Here is a 22,406-nt window from a genome sequence, read left to right as displayed (position 1 = left end):
TGGAGAATGCGGTTGTGGGTATATTTATATGGTGGATGCTGGGTGATGTGGGGCTTGCCAGAGAGATAAACTGAGTGATAATATGTGTAGGAAAGTCACCCGTATATCCTTGTACTCTCAAATATATTGACATGAAATTGAGCGTGGTATTCCTTTGTAAATTTATTCTTTTTATCTCCCTTCCCATTACTAATATTTTTTGGAAATTTTTTTTTGTTAGACTTGCTAGGGAATGATCTGTTTTAATTATTTTAGAAAAACTAAGTTACAACCATATTATTTAGACTTAGTTCTGTTTTTCTGATTTCATGGATGACTATTGTGTTTGTTGCTGTTTGTATTTCCATATTCTCCTTCTCTTGAATTCTCCTGGATTTGTCCTGCTGTTACTGTGGTGAGGAGGGGTAGCTAAATACTTACATGTGTGGTGGTGGTGGTGGTGTTTTTTTTTTCCTTTCTCTCCCAGAAATGGTACGTGGGTGGTTCATGCTGAGTTTATTTTGCCACATACTTACGTGGTAGCTTCTCAACATGTAGAATTCTAGAATTATAATGTCTTCCCTAAAAAATCTTGAGACATTGTTGTGCTATCCTTCAGATGTGTAGAGCTCAAGATGGGAACTCTAAGGTTAGTCTGCTTCTCTTTCCATTGGTGATAACATGTTTCTTCTGTCTGGAAGCCAGTGGAACTTTCTCATATACTGCAAATTCATTAATCTTACGAGAATGTTTTGATTGTTTTTCATGATTTTTTCTTGGAATGTTGAATGTTTTTTTTCTTCTCAAGAAATTTTCTCATATTACTAATTGTTATGTTTTCCTTCCAGTTTATTTCTTCTGGAATTTTAAAGTAGCTATGATGTCTGTACTTTTCTCTTATAGTTTCTGTGGAGAAATTCTCAGTTTGGTCCTTCACATCACAAATTTAATTCTCCGTAATGCTCACTCTGCTATGCCCAGGCTGGAGTGCAGTGGCGCCATCTCTGTTCACTGGAACCTCCACCTCCCAAATTCAAGAGATTCTCGTGCCCAGCCTCCCAAGAAGCTGGCACTATAGACGTGCACTACCGCACCCGGCTAATTTTTTGTATTTTTAGAGAGTCATCATTTGGCCAGGCTGGTCTCAAACTCTTGGACTCGATCTACCAAATTGCTGGGATTACAGGCGTCAGCCACCATGCCTAGTTGCCATCATATTTTTAAACAACTTTTCTTTGTTCTGTGATTTTCCCTTTTCAGCAGCCTCTTCCTATTTTATGGATGCATTATTCTGTCAAATCTCACCTAGTACACTAATTAGAATTTTTTTTTTTTTATTTGAGATGGAGTCTCCCTCTGTCACTCAAGCTGGAGTGCAATGGCATGATCTCAGCTTACTGTATCCTCTGTCGCCCAGGTTCAAGCAATTCCCCTGCCTCAGCCTCCTGAGTAGCTGGGACTACAGGTGTGCGCCACCATGCCCGGCTAATTTTTTTGTATTTTAGTAGAGATGGGGTTTCACCGTGTTGGCCAGGATGGTTTCGATCTCCTGACCTCATGATCTGCCCACCTTGGCCTCTCAAAATGCTGGGATTACAGGCATGAGTCGCCGCACCTGGCTAATTAGAATTTTTTGTAATTAAAAAAATTGTTTTATTATACTTTAACTTCTGGGGTACATGTGCAGATCTTACAGGATTGTTACATAGGTATACACTTGCCATGATGGTTTGCTACCTCCATCACCCACCGACAAATTAGGTATTTCTCCCAATGTTATCCTTCACCAACCTCCTCACTCCCTGCTATCCCTCTCCTAGCCCCCAATCCCACACCAGACCCCATTGTGTGATGTTCCCCTGCCTATGTCCTCATTGTTCAGCACCCACTTATGAGTGAGAATGTGCAGTGTTTGGTTTTCTGTTCTTGTGTCAGTTTGCTGAGAATGATGGTTTCCAGATTCATCCATGTGCCTGCAAAGGACATGAACTCATCCTTTTTTATGGCTACATACTATTCCATGGTATATATGTGCCACATTTTCTTTATTCAGTCTATCATTGATGGGCATTTGGGTTGGTTCCAGGTCTTTGCTATTGTAAACAATGCTGCAGTGAACATATCTGTGCATGTGTCTTTATAATAGAATGATTTATAGTCCTTTGAGTATATACCCGGTAATGGGATTGCAGGTCAAATGGTATTTCTAGTTCTAGATCCTTGAGGAATCGCCACACTGTCTTCCACAATGGTTGAACTAATTTACACTCCCAACAACAGTGTAAAAGTGTTCCTATTTCTCCACATCCTCTCCAGCATTTGTCTCCAGATTTTTTAATGATTACTATTCTAACTGGTGTGAGATGGTATCTCAATGTGATGACCAATGACGATGAGCATTTCTTCATATGTTTGTTGGCTGCATAAATGTCTTCTTTTGAAAAATGCCTGTTCATGTCTTTGGCCCACTTTTTGATGGAGCTGTTTTTTTCTTGTAAATTTGTTTTAGTTCTTTGTAGATGCTAGATATTAGCTCTTTGTCAGATGGGTAGCTTGCAAAAACTTTTTCCCATTCTGTTGGTTGCCGGTTCACTCTAATGATTGTTTCTTTTGCTGTGCAGAAGCTCTTAATTAGATCCCATTTGTCTATTTTGGCTTTTGTTGCCATTGCTTTTGGTGTTTTAGTCATGAAGTCCTTGCTTATGCCTGTGTCCTGAATGGTGTTGCCTAGGTTTTTTTCTAGGGTTTTTATGGTGTTAGGTCTTATGTTTAAATCTTTAATCCATCTGGAGTTAATTTATGTATAAGGTGTAAGGAAGGGGGGTCCAGTTTCAGCTTTCTGCACATAGCTAGCCGGTTTTCCCAACACCATTTATTAAACAGGGAATCCTTTCCCCATTGCTTGTTTGTGTCCGGTTTGTCAAATATCAGATAGTGGTAGATGTGTGGTGTTACTTCCAAGGCTTCTGTTAATTAGAATTTTTTTTCAAAAATAACAGCTTCCTAAATCCTCACTGTTTAATTTGGAGATCTGTTTGCCTTTCCTGTTCAGTTTCACACTTTATTATTTATTTATATACTTGATAAAGTTTTGATTATGAACACTGTGAAACTTAAACATAATTGCAGAATGTAGTAGCATGGATCTTCATGTAATTATTAACACTGTGCTGTTCTTCTTTCATCCACCTACCTTAGCCTCACTGTCTTTTACATTTTGATTTCTATTTTTTTCTACCTTAAAATATTTTTAAATTCCTTTTTATTTTAATTATACTTTAAGTTCTGGGGTATATGTGCAGTTCGTGTAGGATTGTTACATAGGTATACACATGCTATGATGGTTTGCTGCATCCATCTCTCCGTCATCTACATTCTATTTTTTGAAATAAATATTCCATATATTTTCATGTGTAAACATTTAAGTATGTTCTTTCAGTAAGTATGGATTTTAAAAAATATATACCATTAGTATATTCAACAAAATTAACAATTTTTAAATTCTTCCTAATAATTTATCTCTAATTATCTTTAAAAATGTCTTCTGTAGTTGATTTGTTTGAATCAGATTCCAACATCTACTGTATTTAGTTCTTAAGAGTCATAAATCTATAACACTCTTTCCCTGTCCCAACTTTTTTTTAATCCCTTGTTGAAGAAACTGGGTTATCTGTTTAGTAGGATTCCCTGCATTTGTCTTTAGCTGGTTACGTATCATCACGGTATTTAACGTGCTCTGTCCTCTATATTTCATGTGCACTGGTAATTGGAGGTGAGTCTTGATGAGGTTCAGCATATCACTCTCTTAGGCTGTTGACTGTCTTCACTTTCTTGGTGGTTTTGTTGCTCCTCTGTAGTTATAAACAAGTCTAGACTAACGTGTTTTGCAAAGTGGTGGATTTTCCCACTCGGTTGTAAGTGGTGAGGAGTCTGCTGTGCTCTATGTCCATCTTCTTAAGGGAGAAGGCAAGAATCAGCCCAGAAGTCTCTTCTTTTTCATGCATAGATAGAGAATAATATGGCACAGTGACTCTCCTTGAGTCATAGAGAAAGGATACAGGAGTAACCGTAATGGAAGAGAACATTAGGGAGTTCTAGTGCTCAGCTGAGCCTGTTGGTTTTGTTTTTTGTTTTTTTCCCCACATTTTACCTCTTTCTTTGTGGCAGCCCTGATTTGGCTGCTGTGCTCCCCAGTATTTGTACCTGCCTGCCTGCCTGTCTCTCTCTCTCTCTCTCTCTCTCTCAATCTGTATGTGTGTGTGTGTCTCTGTCGCTGTCTCTGTCTCTCATCCCCAGGTTACAAATCTGCAGTGGAAATGTCTTAACTTAGAAAACAGTTCTTGCTTACTTAGGCCTGGAGGTGTACGCCAGAACTGCCTGCTCTCAACGGCCATGGCAGAACACTGGAGCAGCTCTCCTTGAAGATCTGGATCATTTGCTTTCGTGACTTCTCTCTGTGCCGCTAAACTCAGCTTCAGAGCAAAGTCATGGTTTATCAAAAATTGTGGACATGGAGTAATTATTTTGTCTGTAAAACATTCAGTTTTTACTTAAACTTCTGTTCCCTATTACAGATACTAAAGAATATTACTTGGTATTCAGAACGAGTTTTAACTGAAATCTCCTTGGGGAGTCTCCTGATCCTGGTGGTAATAAGAACCATTCAGTACAACATGACTAGGACGAGGGTAAGTATTCCAGCTGCTGTTCTATCTTTTTTGCATACAGTACAATAGTTTAAGACAATAGTGTAAATCAATCTCAATTTTTAGGGTGCTAAAATTCTCATGACATGGCAGAAAATACAGATCAGTGTATAGTCACTGTATTACATGATCCTAATGTAACATAAGGTCTTTTTCTTAATATTGAATGAATTGTATGATTAGAGGTATTTCACGTGAAATAGAAAACAAGCAGTGCAAAAGATTTAGATAAAAGCTATTGTATGTTATTTGGCCAGTAATACCGACTTGCCTTTTAATAGCAACAAATAACAAGGTACAAGATGATATGAGCACAAGAAAATTTGAATTCAATTGAGAAAGAAAAGCAGAAGAAAGAGAGTATTTTAAAGAATGCAAGAAAAATTTCTGGTGGATTCTATTCACAGAACCCGGGAGCAAATTTCAGTTCTGGTCAATAGATATATATTGTTAAAGAGAAGCAGTGTACAGAATTCATAACTAAGAGAAGTGGAATTTTTTTTTGAGTTATGATTGTGCCACGGTACCCCAGCCTAGGCTGCACTGGAGTGCAGTGGCACAATCATAGCTCACTGTAACCTCCAACCCCTGGGCTTACGTGATCCTCCTGCCTCACCCTCCTGAGGAGCTAGGACTACAGGCATGTGCCACCACACCTGACTCTTTTTTTTTTTTTTTTTTTTTGTATAGCCAAAGCCTCACCATATTACCCAGACGGGTCTTGAATTGGTTTTGAACTTCTGTCCTGAAGTGATCCTCCCAAAGTGTTGGGATTGTAGGAATGAGCCACAGCTCCCAGCCCATTTTCAGTTATTTTCCTCTGTGGGGCTATTGTAGATACACATTCATGTTTTTTATCTGAAACCCTAGGAGCCAGCTATGTTTTAGAAAGCAAAAGTTTTTGGATTTTAGAAAGATAATTATAGTTTATGTACTCTACAATGAGTAACCATTAGGGTCTTAAGTAGCATGCTGTAATTAAACATTATATTTCTGTAGCAGAATATTTCAATATTTGCCATGGAGGGAATAATGAAGACTACCAGGAACATCATCATTTTTTGTATTGTGAAAAAACTTTGAATTTCCAGTGCTTTATGGATTTAGAATTAGAAAAAAGAGATTGTGGATCTGAGCTTACTAAAATCAGTGACAACGGAGTTTACATTTGCTTCTATTAATAGTTAAGTTAACCTTGGTTAAAATATAGAGATTGTGTTTTACGCTTTCTGTTTCCTCACAGGACAAATACCTTCACACAAATTGTTTGGCAGCTTTAGCAAATATGTCGGCACAGTTTCGTTCTCTCCATCAGTATGCTGCCCAGAGGATCATCAGGTAAATATGAACTTTAAAAGAAATACTGATTTGCCTCTGGCTGAGCTATTAAGACAGATACTGTGGTGGTTCCTTTTTAAATGTTACCTGTGAGGAATGTCAAATTTTCCTTAATTAATTTTTACCACCTTCTTGTTTGGTTGAAAATATCTTGTTCTGTTTTGTTTTCTAACCTAACTTTTTGATTAAAGTTAATTGTATTTGTGTTCAATCTTTTTATAAAATGTAATTTTAAGTGTAATGCTGATAGTTTTTTACAGAGGAGCAGTCATGCAAGTTAAATATTAATATATTTGATGAGCATTTTATAGAGCATCACACTGTACTTTTAAGGAGTTATCTGTGTGTGTTTTAGACAATTTTTATAGCAGTTCAGCCATGTATTAGTTTCCTATTGTTGCCATAACAAATATCCACAAATTAGTGGTTAAAAGCACAAATTGGTCATCTTAAAATTCTATAATTTGGAAGTCCACTGTGGGTCTCACTAGGCTAAAATTGAAACGGAGTTGCATTTCTGTCTGGAGGCTGTGAAGGAGAATCTGCTGCCATGCCTCTTCTAGCTGTTGAAGGCTGCTTGTATTCCTTGGCTCATGGCCCCTTCCTCTGTTATCAAAGCCAGCAACAGTAGGTTGTTGAGTCCTCCTCACACCTCATCACTCTCACCTCTTCTTGTGGTTCCCTCTTCCAAGTTGAAGACTCTTGTGATTTCCTGGTCCCTTCTTGGTCCAGCATTATCTTCCCATCTCAAGGTCGGAATCAATCACAATGTCCCTTTTGCCGTGTAAGGTTGTATTCATAAGTTCAGGGGATTAGGACGTGAACATTTGAGGGAGCCATTATTCTGTCAGCCAGAAACCCTCCCATTGCCAAAGACATGACTTTTAAGAATAGGAAAGCTAACTAACCAGTCATATGTGAAATCATTGCTGGGCTTTTTTAACATATGGGGGTACTTTTTTTCTTCCTGTAGGATGCTCAGTATTGTCCAAGTAGCTCTCAAATAGAACCTAAGTGAAGCTATATTGTTCCCTTGAATTCTTGCTTTTAGGGCAATGCAGGGTTTTTCTTGTTTTGCTTTTTTAAGAGACAGGATTTTACTCTGTCAACCGGGCTGGAGGAGTGCAATGGAGCAATCACAGCTCACTGAAAGCTCAAACTCCTACTCCTGGGCTCAAGGGCCCCTCCTGCCTTAGCCTGGTCATGTGGTTTTGAACATTCAGTTTTCTTTAACAGTGATTGGTGTTGATTACAACTCCATATCACTTTTAAGCTCTGATCTCACATTCTATTCCTTGGTTAGATGTTGAATGACCTGGGCTCATTTTTAAGTTACTCAAAATTAAGTTATTTTGTCTGTTTATCTTCAGAATTTAGTAGAGGATATTTTGCATTGACTCACTATTTAATTTATGTCTGATCTTACTACATTCCATTAGATTGTTTTTGGGGTTTGTACTTGAGATGTCATCTGCTTAGGTGACGTTGAACTAATGTGAACTTCATGATGTAAAGGAAACAGAGCGTTCTCCTCCCACCTTGAAGTTTTTCAGGTATACTGAAGAGCCTTTAGTTTCCAGAAGTTAACCTTTGTCACCAGGCTTTATTTCACTGTAACAGAGTTAATGATTTCCATGCTCTGTGTAGGCTCTTTTTCTCACTGTTTATGTGCAGTTTTATAATGGTTTCATGAAGATTTCATTACACAATTAACTTTTCTCAGATGGTAAACGACCATTTGGCCTATTCAATATGAAAATGCCAAATTAGCTGGTTGAGAATTTAAGTTCTGATAAAATACATTAAGCACAATTAAATATTTCTGAGATTCAAAAAATGTTCTAGCTGGGAAAAATGCATATTAAAACACTGTGCCCAATTTTTAATCTAAAATGACAAAAGTAGAAAATAAAATTTACACTAGGAATGTAAATTAGTTCAACCATTTGGAAGACAGTGTGGTGATTCCTCAAGGATGTAAAAATCGAAATACCATTTGACCCAGCACTCCATTACTGGGTATATACTCAAAGGATTATAAATCATTCTGTTATAAAGACACATGCACACATATGTTTATTGTGGCACTGTTCACAATAGCAAAAACTTGGAACCAACCCAAATGCCCATCAGTGATAGACTGGATAAAGAAAATGTGGCACATATACACCATGGAATACTATGCAGCCATAAGAAGAATGAATTCATGTCCTTTGCAGGCACATGGATGAAGCTGGAAAACGTCATTCTCAGCAAACTGACACAGGAACAGAGAACCAAACACTGCACATTCTCACTCATAGATGGGTGTTGAACAATGAGAACACATGGACATACGGAGGGGAACATCACACACTGGGGCCTGTTGGAGCCTGGGGAGCTAGGGAAGGGATAGCATTAGGAGAAATACCTGATGTAGATGAAGGGGTGATGGATGCAGCCAACCACCATGACACGTGTATTCCTATGTAACAAACCTGCATGTTGTGTACATGTATCCCAGAACTTAAAGTATGATAACAAGAAAGAAAAGAAACCAATCATATTTGAAGATATAAGAAACATTGTTTAGATTTGTAATTTGAGAATATTTAGTGTTTATCATCAATAATGAGTAGTGCTTTACTTCATTTTAATAGATTTTTAGTTAGCATAGTATGAGTACGAAACTACTTTAAGCAATGGCAGAAGTATTACAATAAGTAAGAAAGATTCCTGCCCTCAAGTAGCTTGAAATTCAGTAACAGGAATAAGACCAGGACCCATCCTTGTATATATAAGATACAGGATCTTTTATACAGCAGAATGTTATATGAAATATATATTATTATATGTTAACATTATAACGAAAGAAAAATTGCTATGTAGTGGGGGTGAATGGCTGCTTTCAAGAATGGTGAGAACATTTCTCATTGAAAGATTAGGCAGTGTGACTAGAGAAAGAGGACGTGATACATAATAGACACTGGCCTGATACCGAAATCATCAACTACAACAAACCGAAGCAAAACAAGAGGGGGTATGATGAGAGAGCATGATTTATATTTCCTGGAACTGGCATGCTGTGACCTCTATGGGGATTACAGGTGAGAAACCTGAAAGAAACAGCCGGGGCCATACTGTGGAGGGGCTTAAGGGCTGGACTCACAGTTTAAAATAATAGAAAGGAATGGAGAGAAAAGATCTTTTCTTAATAACAATAAGAAAGTGCGATTGAATGAGTTTTTAAGTGGATTTTGAAGAAAAGAATTTAAGGTAAATTTCTAGAGTCACCTGTTTGAGCAGATGATAGTATCATATTCTGTTTGTCACACTGAGGGAAGTGTAGTTCTGGTTCTGTCCAGCTCCCACGTGCTTCCAACACTTTTCTTGTTCAAGGACCACATTTGAGCAGCTGATGTGGACCCGAGCTTCGTGTTCATGCAGGAGGGAGCTTGTTGGAACAGCGGAATATAGGTATGGCTTCTGACCTACTGGATGAGAGTCTTCTTTTATCAAGATCCCCGGATGATTTGTATCCACATTAAAGTTTAGAAAACACTTTGAGTTATTTCCTGAGAAAACACTTGTCTTGAGCTAGAAATGGAGGCCAGCTTTTTTGAACTTTGAGGGAACTCATTTTCTACTAAATGTTTGTCTTTAGGGTGTAGAAATTTCAAGTGTGATAAGGGATAAATAATGAAAACAGTTTAGATATCCAGAAGGGTTATTACAGCAGTACAACTAAGAATTCCCAAGATGCTCTAGTAACTGCTTCAAGTGAGAATTCAGCAGTTTTCATATACATGATTCCTATATCCTCTTTTAGGAGGAGACTACACAATTTTATATTAGTCAGTTGCAAAACTTAGAAGAGTCAGTATTTCACATGATCTTTAGCAAATTGCAAAACAGTAACATGTTACCTTGCTATGAAAGGTTGTGGATAAAGCTTTGAAAAGCCTCCTTAGCTGGACATAAATGTAAGGAATGATTTCTTACAGTGCCTAGGCTGTTGCTCATATTTAATGACAATGTACCTTCCACAGACTCTTGGTGTTCTAGGAGAGTCACAGATCTAATTTGAGTTTTGCTCAACTTTGTAAGTCTTTTAAATGTGCCATAAGGGTGGATATTTGCTGTGTTCATTATTTGGGATTATAAGGTTGTTCAATTTCAAGACATTTATAAAGAGTAGATTTTATGCAAGGGATTGCTGTGGGTTAGAAAGATAGCATTTACTTCCAGCCTTGAAGACTGTCCCTTATCGTCTCTCATGTCCCTCCACTGGCTCTTTCCTCTAGCTTCTTCTTCACCCTTTGCTTAACAGGTAGTTTTCGCTAGTATCTCATTCTGTCTTGTTTTCTTCTGTCTTTATGCATTTTCTCTGGGAGATCACATATATGTCTATGACTTTACCTACTGTCATTTGTATACTGAAAACTACCTGATATGGTTAGGCTTAGTGTCCCAACCCAAAATCTCATCCTGAATTGTAATCCCCATAATCCCCACATGTCAAGGGAGAAAACAGGTGGAGGTAATTGAATCATGGGGGCACTTTCCTCCATGCTGTTCTCCTGATAGTGAGTCTCACAAGATCTGATGGTTTCATAAGGAGCTCTTCTCCTTTGCCTCTGCCACTCTTCTCCCTGCCACCTTGTGAAAAACGTGCCATGCTTCTCCCTCCACCATGATAGAAAGTTTCCTGAGGCCTCCCCAGCTGTGCTGAACTGTGAGTCAATTAAACATCTTACCTTTATAAATTACCCAGTCTCAGGCAGTTCTTTTTTTTTTTTTTTTTTTTTTTTTTGAGACAAGTCTTACTCTGTTGGTCAGGCTGGAGTGCAGTGGCACCGTCTCAGCTCACTGCAGCCTCCGCCTCTTGGGTTCAAGTGATTCTCCTGCCTCAGCCTCCGAAGTAGCTGGAATTACAGGTAGGTGCATGCCACCATGCCTGGCTAATTTTTGTATTTTTAGTAGAGATGGGGTTTCACCATGTTGGCCAGGCTGGTCTTGAACTCCTGGCCTCCGCCCACCTTGGCTTCCCAAAGTGCTGGGATTACAGACGTGAGCCACTGCAACCAGCCTTGGGCAGTTGTTTATAGCAGCATGAAAACTGACTGAAACACCACCCAAATCTAAATTCATAATCTAGGTCTTTCTCCTTCACTGTACTGGTAGACAGTACAGTGTAGAGGATAAGGACATAGGCTCTGGAGCCAGACTGTCAGGGTTTGAGATCTCAGCTCCAGAACTTTACTACCTGTGGAATTTTGGCGATGATGTTCTTTACCTTCTCTATGCAGCAGTTTCCCATCTGTAAGATGGGAGTGGCAGTAGCTGCTTTCTCAAAGGATTATGGTAAGGATGAAGTGCATTGACATTTGTAAAGGGCCTCGCACGTAATTTGCACTGAGTAAGCATTAGCTGGCTGAGCACCAGCTCTCCTTTAGGTTCACTACCTGGGTATCCCACACTTACTTCAGACTTTCGTTATGTTTAAAACTGAACTCATCTTCAAATCTGCTTTTCCTTTTAAATCCCCTGTCCTAGGTAATGGCCCTCACCACAGTCACTTAAATTGCTGAGTCAGTTCTATAACTTTTCTCCCTTTCTCTCAAATTCTATCTGATTGGACCCTGAAGTTGTACCTAATTCTGCCATTATAATTTGCATATATACGCTCTTTTCTTTCTCCATGGCTGCTGTCTTGGTTCACATGTGTATTGTCTTCACCCACGCTATGTCAGGAGTCTGAGTGGATCTTTTTGCCTCCCTCCTTGCCCTTGCACACTGCTGTATTTATTTGAAAAGCAAGTCTCATTTATTGCTTCCTTTGCTTAAAAACATTAAATGGCTTCCCATTGTTATCAGGTTAAAAATCTGACCTGTGTTCTTTATTGGGGTGATTTTGCCCTCCAGGGGACATTTGACAGTATGTGGAGATTTTGCTGTTGTTGCCAGAACTGCGGAAGAGGTTTCTACTGACATCTAGTGGGTAGAGGCCAGAGATGTTGCTAAACATTCTATAATGTACACGACAGCCCCCACAAGGAAGCATTACCCAACCCAGAATGTCTGTAGTGTCAAGGCTGAGAAACCCTTTCTTAAAGTGATGTAGTCTGGGCCCTGCCCTTTGCCCTTCATCTTCTATTACCAGTTGCCATATACCCACTGCTTCAGCTTTACTGAATCATTATGCTTCCTTGCCCTTTCATAGCTTTACTCCTAAATCTGGATAAACATGGTCTGGAACTAGAAAATAGTTGAGGCAGTTCTTTGTATCATCTCTTTTTTTCCTGTAAGTCTTTCTTTTTCAACCAGCTTCCCAACCCTTTATCCCATGTCTTTTGTTTTGAACCTGCAGTGGCTTCTTCAACTTGCTGAGGCCTCCCCAGTTCAGCTCTTAGGCCTTTTATTTGGACCAAGCCACTGCTAACATGGTTGTTTTTATATTCCCCATTCTTCAGATTACAAAGAGAAAGAACCCACTTGGCCCTATTCATCTCTTCATAGCAGCCCATGGGTCACTGTCAGTTTCTGGCCTAAGGCCTAGCTACTGGGGCTGGAGCAGGAAGGAAAGGCCCAGCAAAGGAGAGTTATGTGTTAGAACATCTGGCTGTGGTTACTGGGCTTCTTTCAGAAGTAGGTGTGGGAAAGATAGAACTTCGGAGTCTTGACCTGTCCATTGTAGGTACTTGAACATACTGGCCTGGCCTGGAGTTGCAATTCCTATTGCTTAAGCAGAGAAATAATTACTGGAGATAAAATACTTATTTTCTATTTCTTTGCATTACTATATAGAGAGTTGCTCTGTGTGCACACAATAGACTTTTAATAAATACTTAGTGACTGATTCCTAGAAGATGGGCTGGCATCTGGAATTTAAATTTAGTTCTGGCATCCACTATTCTGAGATTTCATGCAAGTTGATTAGCATCTGGCTATATTTTGCAGATATCTGCTGCTGCTTAAAGCTAGTGAAGTTGATGATCTGGTGTCCATAAGATGCTTTAGACAGTGCCAAACACTACTGAAAGCTTTCTGGTTTTTCACACCTCTTGAGAATAAAGTAATACAAAATATACATTAGGTTTTCATTAAAACAATTTTATGAGACCAATACAGTTATTTTTGATAAAATTTAATCATGCAATTTAAGAATTTTAAAATTCTTAAATCCATGACTTATGCTTTCACTTTTTCTCCGTCAGCCATCAGGAGTGACCGTATACACTTTAGGTTTTAAGTGTGTAGCTGTGCAACTTCCATGCGGCCTCATGCTGGCATTTCATGTGAGCTGCCTTTTCCTGCCCTGCACACGTAATGACACGTATTTTAGTCACCCAGCATTTTTCTGAAGACTACAAAATACAATTTGGCTATTGAACTCTGTGGTCAACTCCTCTATTTTGGGCAAAGAAGATCCTTTAGACCATTCAGGCCCATGGAATCAAAGAAAGAAAGACAATTTTCCCCCGGCCTTCATTTAAACAATTTGTTAGTATTAACTTATCCCAACAGGCTCCCTCATTTCTGTTCCCATTGAATTAAGTTTTCATGGGTGTTTTTCTCAAACCTAAAAGGGATTATTAATAAGCAAATTAACCTGCTTGTTGGAGTGAATTTATATTATACACACACGCACAACTCAAATATATATATAATACAGTAAAATATATGGTTATGATATTTTAGAAATATTACCTTTTTCTTTTAAAAGTCCATTTAATGATAAATTTATACCTGTGATCCTCAGTGTCTCACTACTTATCTCTCTTTTGTTACATTTAAGACTAGGAGAAGTCTGTAGGTTTAGACAGTCGAGGGTACTGACTCTTCACAGCTAGTAAGAGGGCCGTTTCAGGTTGGTCCAGATCAAAAGCCTGGCTCACTTCAAGAATGGCAGAATATTCCTTCTGAGAGTGACTCACTCACCATGGGACCATGGATCCAAACTCCTGGGATGTATCTGGAACAGATAGTTCTTACAATCTAAGGTAGCTATGCCCTTGGGGGTCATTCAATTTGCTTTCCCCCAGCCCTGATTCCACCTGCCTCCCAATCTAGCTAAGTACCTAAAGTTATAGTAGCAAAGACAGCAGGATCTTTTCCACTTTTTTTAGAACTGATGTGTTTGAGACAGGTATGGATGCATTCAGGTATTATATGATACATGATATGTGGAAATTATAATGGAAAAGAAGGTAAGAACTGTATGTCTTTTAGCCTGAGATGACAATATTTTTTATATCTAATCCTTGATGTCGAATTTTGTTTTTAATGTAATAAATACTTATGAGTGCCGACCACTGCTGAAGTCCTCTTTAATTTGAGATATCTCATGTTTTTATTGCAGATGAATGCCATTTGTTGTGTCTAGAAATTAAGTATTACAGTTGGTTTTGTATTTTTAAACTTTGATTTTATTTTGACCTCATATGATTGTTAGCACTGTTGTCAGGAAATTATTTCTTTAGGGAAGGAATTATCATAGTAAAAGTTGTGTTGTCAGGAAATTATTTCTTTAGGGAAGGAATTATCATAGTAAGAGTTGTAATTAATAGTTTAGTTCTGTTTCCAAAATCTTGGTAAGTTATTTAACTTGTTTTTCATCTCTTGAATGAGATATGATGCCTACTTCATTTGAGTGATATAAGAGTTAATAATGACTTGTAAAGTCTTGCATCTCTCTCTTCTCTATTATAGTATTATAACATTTTTGAGATATTTTGAATCTAAAAATAAATCTGGATAACATCTTTACAAAAGAATTTCTTGGTCTGCTAATATTCCTAGATTCTGATTCCCTGCCCGATGGATTTTTGAATTGCTTGTATTCCTCAAACATTTTTCTAACGAAGCAAATGAAGATCTCACTGAACATAGATAGAAGTTTTTAATAATAATGTGTTCATAGATTGGTAGGAGATCTGAGCAATGGCTCTCAGTATAAATACTTCTCTTAAATGTATATGATTGCATTTTTTACAAGATAGAATTAGCTTACCCTTGCCCAATGCCCAGGCAATAAAAAGGTTCCAGTTTCTTCATTCCTTTGGTCTTTGCTGATCCTTGTTTGATCTTGGCATAGCGGTAGCCAGGAACGGAAGGAGGAATGTTTGCCTTGAAAATCTGGCTTCCTGTATTTCCTACAGCCAGTGGTACTTTGAAGGCAGCTAATTTTTTTCAGGGAAATCTAGCTAGGTTTGCGTTTTCAGTTTAGTCCTTTCTTAAGAAGTTACATTGAGAACATTTAGACAGCTCCCCTCTGAAAATTTATAAGTTTCCAATAGAAAATTGTTACCTATTCAGAAAATTGCTAGTATTGTGTAATAGGGCATCTTGGCAGACTTGATGGAACACATGAAAACTTCCTAATTGGTTTAATTTCAGTTTAGACTGCTGGCACATTCAAAATGTCAGCTTTAAAGAAGCATGTCATACGTTTATCAGATTTTTTATTTCCTATAAGTAAAGACCTCTGTGGACAAAATTGCCATAAAGTAAATTAAACTTTAACTTTCATAGAGCTTTATTGAATGTCACCATCATGTTACAGAGGTGACTGGGTGTGGTTCATACCTTGTTATAGCCATGAATTATTAAGCCTCCATTCCTATTTTTATGAAGGTTCTAAGATTTTTACTTACTTTCATGCTAACAAATTCACCTGCTATGATTTTGTGGATTCTATTAGGACACTCAAGACTCATGGGTCAGAGACAAAGGAGAGTTTGTTATTGTCCTCTTATTATATTTTTATTGTAAATTATTACTCACAGAAGTAGTAGGAGCCAGAATATTCTTTTCTCATGTGGTTCCCATGCCCACAGAGCAACATGACAACCCACTGGTTGCAGTACAGGAGAGGAACCCAGAGCTTGGGAATCCCCAGTCTTTTATAATAGGCTTCAAGCACACCTGCCAAACCTTTGCTTTGAAGGAAGACATCTTTAATGTATTTGACAGCAAACTACTCTCTGCTCTAGAAAGAGACACTATCTCTGTCTTCCAAGTCTGTTCATTGTACAAGCATCCATGCAGAGATAGCGCGGAGCACAAGGCTGCTAATACCTCTGCTTTTAAGACGTGCAAAAGAAGAGAGAGTGGGGAATTGTCTCCCAATGCTCCTTACCTAGTTATGAATTTCTGTTGCCATTGGAAAAACCTGTCACTGTTTCACGAAGGTAGCTAGTTGATACTGCTCTAGGTTTTATCTCTCAGTTGCTAATGCATTGCATTTAAATATCTTAGAAGCAGCAAAGGATGGAATGGCCTCATTCCTCTTTGCTTTGTACATGTGTGGTAATGAACCTTCAACTCAGATGTCATTGTCCTTAACTGCACCCCTGAAGCCTTGTTTACAAGTCATAAAATTATAGACTTAGAAGGACCTTTAAAGATCATCTAAAGCAAATTTGCACATTTTACATATGGACATATTAAAATCTCAAGTTATTATGTGGCCAGTCCAAGTGAATACTGTTGCAGAAGCAGAAATAAAATCAATTATTCTAGGTTTGTAGCCTAGTATTTTTCCCAGAACAGAGCAAAAGAGGCACTCTCTCTCTCTCTTTTATACAAAATCATGATATTTGATATGTTATAAAATGCTAAGGCCTTATAAGAAAAATAAAGTGATTTAATAAAGCATTTTCCTTCTTGATGAATTGCATGTGTTTTACGGACTTTTAAAAAGTACCTTTTCCAAGAGAAAGAAACAGTGTTGTGTTAACAGGAGAAATGGGAATAAACAAAGGTAAAAAGATTTAAAGTGGCTCCTGTGTCCAATGTAAATACATATTGAATCAGATGTCCCAGAGACAGGACAAATAAGGGAAGAAAGAATGCTTCCTTAGGAGAGACGAGAGGATAGTTTGGGAAAGCTAGCTTTAAAAAGGTAGATAGATAACTCACTGTGAGAAGTATTGTGAGTTTTCCGAGCATTTAAATTTTGTTTATTTGTTTAATGTGCTTCAGTTTCCTCATTTACAAACTGGGACTACTCTCCTAGGGTCACTGTGAAGACTAAATAAGTTAATGCATGTCAAGTGGTTAGACTAGTATCTTCTGAATAGCAGTCACCCCGTAATTATCAAAGGAAAAAGATCTTCCTTGTTAGAGGGTTCACAGCACCATGTCTTGTTCATCTTGGCCCAGTAGGTATTTGAATGAATGATGAAATTCTGATACTTGAGCTAAAACAAGTGGTTAAAATCTACTGGCTATAGGTAAGGAGGAACCAATGTGCCATGGTTGTTTTCAGTCTTCCTCCTTCCTCCTTCCTCCTTCCTTCTTCCTTCTTCCTTCTTTCTTCTGCAAAGCTGGTGTCTGTCACACACATACTGGACCCTATCCAATAGGTTATTTGTGTTATCGAATAATATGAGTATTGTTTATATTTCATAATGAAGAAACTAAATCTCAGAGAAGTAACTTGTCTGTGGACAGTGACAACATTGATATTTAAACCTACATCTGTGCTCCATCTACAACACTGCACCAGTATTGTATAAACTTCCATTGCCACTGCTTCTTATAATTGAAGTTTTACATTAAAAACAAGTAATTTGTGTATTTGGCTCTATCATATAACGCTTTACTTGGGGGCAACCTTTCTAAACATGTGCTCCCCCTGTTGACATGTTTTTAAAAACCCATTGACTATCAGTAGTTACTGACTGAAAAGATTTGAGGGTGAACAGTGGGGTCCCAGACACCCTGTGATAGATAGGCTAGGAGCTTTTCCCAATCAGAGTTCGTAAGAGAATCAAGTCCAACAGAGAACCAGATGAATGAGAATTTCCTCAGTTCTCCCAAGGAGATAGTCATAGTAGTGAATACCTTCTAAATGAGTAGGAGAAAAGTTAGTTGATGAGAAAACTTTTGCCTTCTTAGGAATCCTGGTTTAAAAGATCTGCAAGGTCTTCTGGGTTTGAGGTCCACTGGTTAAGAAAAATTACTATAAAACCCAATGTGAGACTCCTGTTAATGATTTTTTAAAACAAAATCTAAAATGTGCCTGCTTTCTTCATTAGTCAAACATGAAGATCATATTGAAGCATGAGAACATTTGCCTATTCTTTACTTGAATAAACTTTCATGGACCCATTATAGTCCTGGAAATTCAGAAGTATGTATAACTCTGTTGTAGCTTACTGCCTGATAACCACGTAATAATAATATTTTACTATATAAGCCAATCGGAGACCTTCATATCATTATGAATTTCCAATTTAGAATCATTTAGTGTTAAATGAATCACTGAGATTCCAAGTATGTCCTATGAGAAACTAGAAGGACTGGTTCTAGCAATGATTTCTTTTCTTTCTTTCTTTCTTTCTTTTTTTTTTAATGCAGAGTTTTATGTTGTTGCCCAGGCTGGAGTGCAGTGGCATGATCTTGTCTCACTGTAACCTCTGCCTCCCAGGTTCAAGTGATTCTCTTGCCTCAGCTACCTAAGCAGCTGGGATTGCAGGCACATACCACCAAACCTTGCCAATTTTTGCATTTTTAGTAGACAGGGATTTATCTTGTTGGCCAGGCTGGTTTCAAACTCCTGACCTCAGGTGATCTGCCTGTCTCAGCCTCCCAAAGTGCTGGGATTACAGGTGTGAGCTACTGCACCCAGCCCAGATTACTTTAAATTAGATCAACAGTTCTCAGCTGGAGTGAGCTGGTGGGGTGGGGGTGAGAGCAAGTGGAGTGTGTAACTTCAGGTAGCCCGTCTGACTCATTTTTGCAGAAAGGTTTCTGAAGAACATGTGTGGTACATGTTGTAGTGCTGGGAAAATGGTTGCAAACTCGCAGGGTAGAAGGTGACTTATTATAGAGTCTATGAATTTGTATGTCATTAAATTAACTACAGTCAGTGCATAATTATTTAGAAGCCTTTCAAATGAGTGATTTTTTTTTCCTTTTTAATTTGAAAAATTGGAAACGTGTTTGAAGAGAATTATATAATGAAACTTTAGATTCTCAGCACCTACCTTCAGGAGATACCAGTTCTTGACAAACTTTATTTCATGTATTTCCCTACATTTTTCTCCCTACCGCGGATTATTTGGAAGCAATTCCTGACATTGTTTCATCTATTAGAATTGCATTATGTAAAGAGATACGTTTTTATGAATATCCATTTATGATTTGGTCCCCCTACAAGTGGTAGAGAGAAAAATAAAATCAGGTCACTACCACCTTCCAAAACATGGAAATTAGCCACAGTTTTGGTTTTAAGTCATTCAGAGTCTGATTCAGTTCAGGCCTTACTCTGTATCACTCATATTGCTAGCCAGTGTTATACGGACCCCTGTCTTATTTAATTGTAACTCTAGCAATCTATACAGTACAGAATTTCTGTTTAATAGATGAAACAGCCTCTTCTGTTCAGGCTCAGAGAGACTTAAACTTATCCAAGATCGAGTAGCTAATAGTGTGATGGAGCTGAAATTGAAATCCAAGTTCAACCCTAGCCTGGAAGTATTCTTTTTGGCAGACCAGACGTTGATAAAACTGAACAGGATTGGCAGACATCATCTACCTAATATGCGTACACTCAGGTTCTCAGTTGTGAATCAGTAGAATGTCACTATATAAAGTTTCTGTGCAGCCTTGGATCACTTCTGTGCATTGATTCTCAAAGTGTGTTCTGTGGGCCACAGAGGGTCCATGGAGTCTAAGTCTTTTATAATAAGACATCATTTGCCATTTCTGCTGTGCTGATATTTGCATGTAGGGTACAATAGCAAAGTTGGGGTAAAACTGCCGAGACCCTTACCATAAGTCAAGTAGTCCCTAACTGTACTAGTACTTACTGTATTTTCCACAACCACCCACACACTTGTGGTAAAATAAAAACCATTTTCGCTGAAAAAGTCCTTTGTGGAATAGTAAAAATTATTAGTTGTTATAAATCTTGACCCTTGAATACGTCTTTTTGATATTTTCTGTGATAACAGTAAAAGCTCACATAGTGCAGTTCTACTCCATACTGAGTTCCAATGATTGTCTTGAGGAAAAGCAGGTGTGTGATAGAGTTGTGAGCTGAACTAGCCACTTCTCTGATGGAATAGCATTTTTACATAAAAGAACGTGACAGTCTTGACAGAGAGGAAACTGCCAGTGTTGGTTGCCAACAAAAAAGTTTTCAAGTCAAAATTAGAATTTCGAAAAACTTACAATTGGCATCATGAGTTTCACAACTTCCCGATAATTTAGACTTTTGTTATAACATCAATAATGTTAGTAAATGTGGATTTTTAAAAATATTGTTTGATGAAATGTGTCAACATTTGGAAGATCTGCATAATTCAGTGAACCAATATTTTTCAAATGACTAAAGGGGTTTTTTCATTAACTGCATTACTGTTAACAGGTAATGTGTTTTTTATGAACTTTAAATGAATTAGTAAATATTTAATATTTTTCTCAGTTTTAATATCCAACAGTATAACACACATATAAAAAAGTTCTTTGGGGGTTCTCATTAATATTTTCAAGAGTCTAAAGGGGCCCTGAGAGAAGTATAAGAACCAGCACTCTAATACCCTTTCAGGACGAGGTAGGTAGAGTGGATGTGAGCATGTCTGTATGACACAGTTTACTGTATATCCTTTTTTGGGGGGGGGGGCGGAGTTTTGCTCTTGTTACCCAGGCTGGAGTGCAATGGTGCGATCTCGGCTCACCGCAACCTCTGCCTCCTGGGTTCAGGCAATTCTCCTGCCTCAGCCTCCTGAGTAGCTGGGATTACAGGAACGCGCACCATGCCCAGCTAATTTTTTGTATTTTTAGTAGAGACGGGCTTTCACCGTGTTGACCAGGATGGTCTTGATCTCTTGACCTCGTGATCCACCCGCCTCAGCCTCCCAAAGTGCTGGGATTACATGTATATACTTTTAAACATCTACTATTTCTGAATTATACCCTTTCTTCCATCAGTATAATCAATATTTATCTATATTTGTATTATTCATGCTTCCATTTAATACATATTTATTGAGAATATAGTTATCAGAGGTTAAACGAGAAGGGGTATACAGAATGTATATATCATATTTATTCTCTGTAAGAGCTCATGGTCTCTATCTTAAAAAGTCATAAGATGGCAATGTTACTGTACTAAATTGCCTTTTGAGTTTGTTGCTTATCTTGCCTGGGTGTCAAAATTGAAAGAGCTAGAGGAGCAAGATCAAAAAAACTCAAAAGCTAGCAGAAGACAAGAAATAACTAAGATCAGAGCAGAACTGAAGGAGATAGACACACAAAAAACCCTTCAAAAAATCAATAAATCCAGAAGCTGGTTTTTTGGAAAGATCAACCAAATAGACCACTAGCCAGATTAATAGAAAAGAAAAGAGAGAAGAATCAAATAGATGCAATAAAAACGATAAAGGGGATATCACCACAGATTCCACAGAAATACAAACCATCAACAGAGATTACTATAGACAACTCTATGTAGATAAACCAGTAAACCTGGAAGAAATGGTTAAATTCCTGGACCCTTGCACCCTCCCAAGCCTAAACCAGGAAGGAGTTGAAACCCTGAATAGACCAGTAACAAGGGCTGAAGTTGAGGCAGTAATTAATAGCCTACCAACCTAAAAAAGCCCAGGTCCAGATGAGTTCACAGCTGAATTCTACCAGACATACAAAGAGGAGCTGGTATCACTCCTGAAACTATTCCAAACAATCCAAAAAGAGGGAATTCTTCCCAAATCATTTTATGAGACTAACATCATCCTGATACCAAAATCTGGCAGAGACTCAACAAGAAGAGAAAACTTCAGGCCAGTATCCATGATGAACATAGATGCAAAAATCTTTAATAAAATACTGGCAAACCAATGGCAACAGCACATCAAAAAGCTTATCCACCATGATCAAGTAGGCTTCATCCCAGGGATGCGAGGCTGGTTCAACATATGCAAGTCTATAAACGTAATCCACCACATAAATAGAACCAAAGACAAAAAACACTTGATTATCTCAATTGATGCAGAGAAGGCCTTTGACAAAATTCAACAGTCCTTTATGCTAAAAACCCTCAATAAACTAGGTATTGACAGAATGTATCTCAAAATAATAAAAGCTATTTACGACAAACACACAGCCAATGTCATACTGAATGGGCAAAAACTGGAAGCATTCCCTTTGAAATCTGGCACTAGACAAGGATGCCCTCTCTCACCACTCCTATTCAGTATAGTATTAGAAGTTCTAGCCAGAGCAATCAGGCAAGAAAAAGAAATAAAGAGTATTCAGTTAGGAAAGGAGGAAGTCAAATTGTCTCTATTTGCAGACAACATGATTGTATATTTAGAAGACCCCATTGTCTCAGCCCAAAATCTCTTGAAACTGATAAGCAACTTCAGCAAAGTCTCAGGATACAAAATCAAT

The 22,406-nt window shown here is 38.0% G+C and overlaps 1 protein-coding gene across 7 annotated transcripts in view; it reads left to right on the top strand.

Moving 5' to 3' along the window:
* DYM (dymeclin) overlaps positions 1-22,406 on the top strand; it is a 439,642-nt gene that overhangs the window by 221,708 nt on the left and 195,528 nt on the right. For all 7 annotated transcript variants that reach the window (XM_032259512.1, XM_032259516.1, XM_032259515.1 and 4 more), the window contains 2 exons: positions 4,554-4,667; positions 5,929-6,023. In XM_032259512.1, the coding sequence (XP_032115403.1) occupies positions 4,554-4,667; positions 5,929-6,023 (209 nt within the window). The remainder of the gene's footprint in view (positions 1-4,553; positions 4,668-5,928; positions 6,024-22,406) is intronic.

The sequence above is a fragment of the Sapajus apella genome, unplaced genomic scaffold (assembly GCF_009761245.1).
Source record: "Sapajus apella isolate SASKATOON/1434 unplaced genomic scaffold, GSC_monkey_1.0 scaffold109, whole genome shotgun sequence".
NCBI classification, from domain to species: Eukaryota; Metazoa; Chordata; class Mammalia; order Primates; family Cebidae; genus Sapajus; species Sapajus apella.
This window is presented reverse-complemented; position numbering and strand designations above follow the sequence as displayed.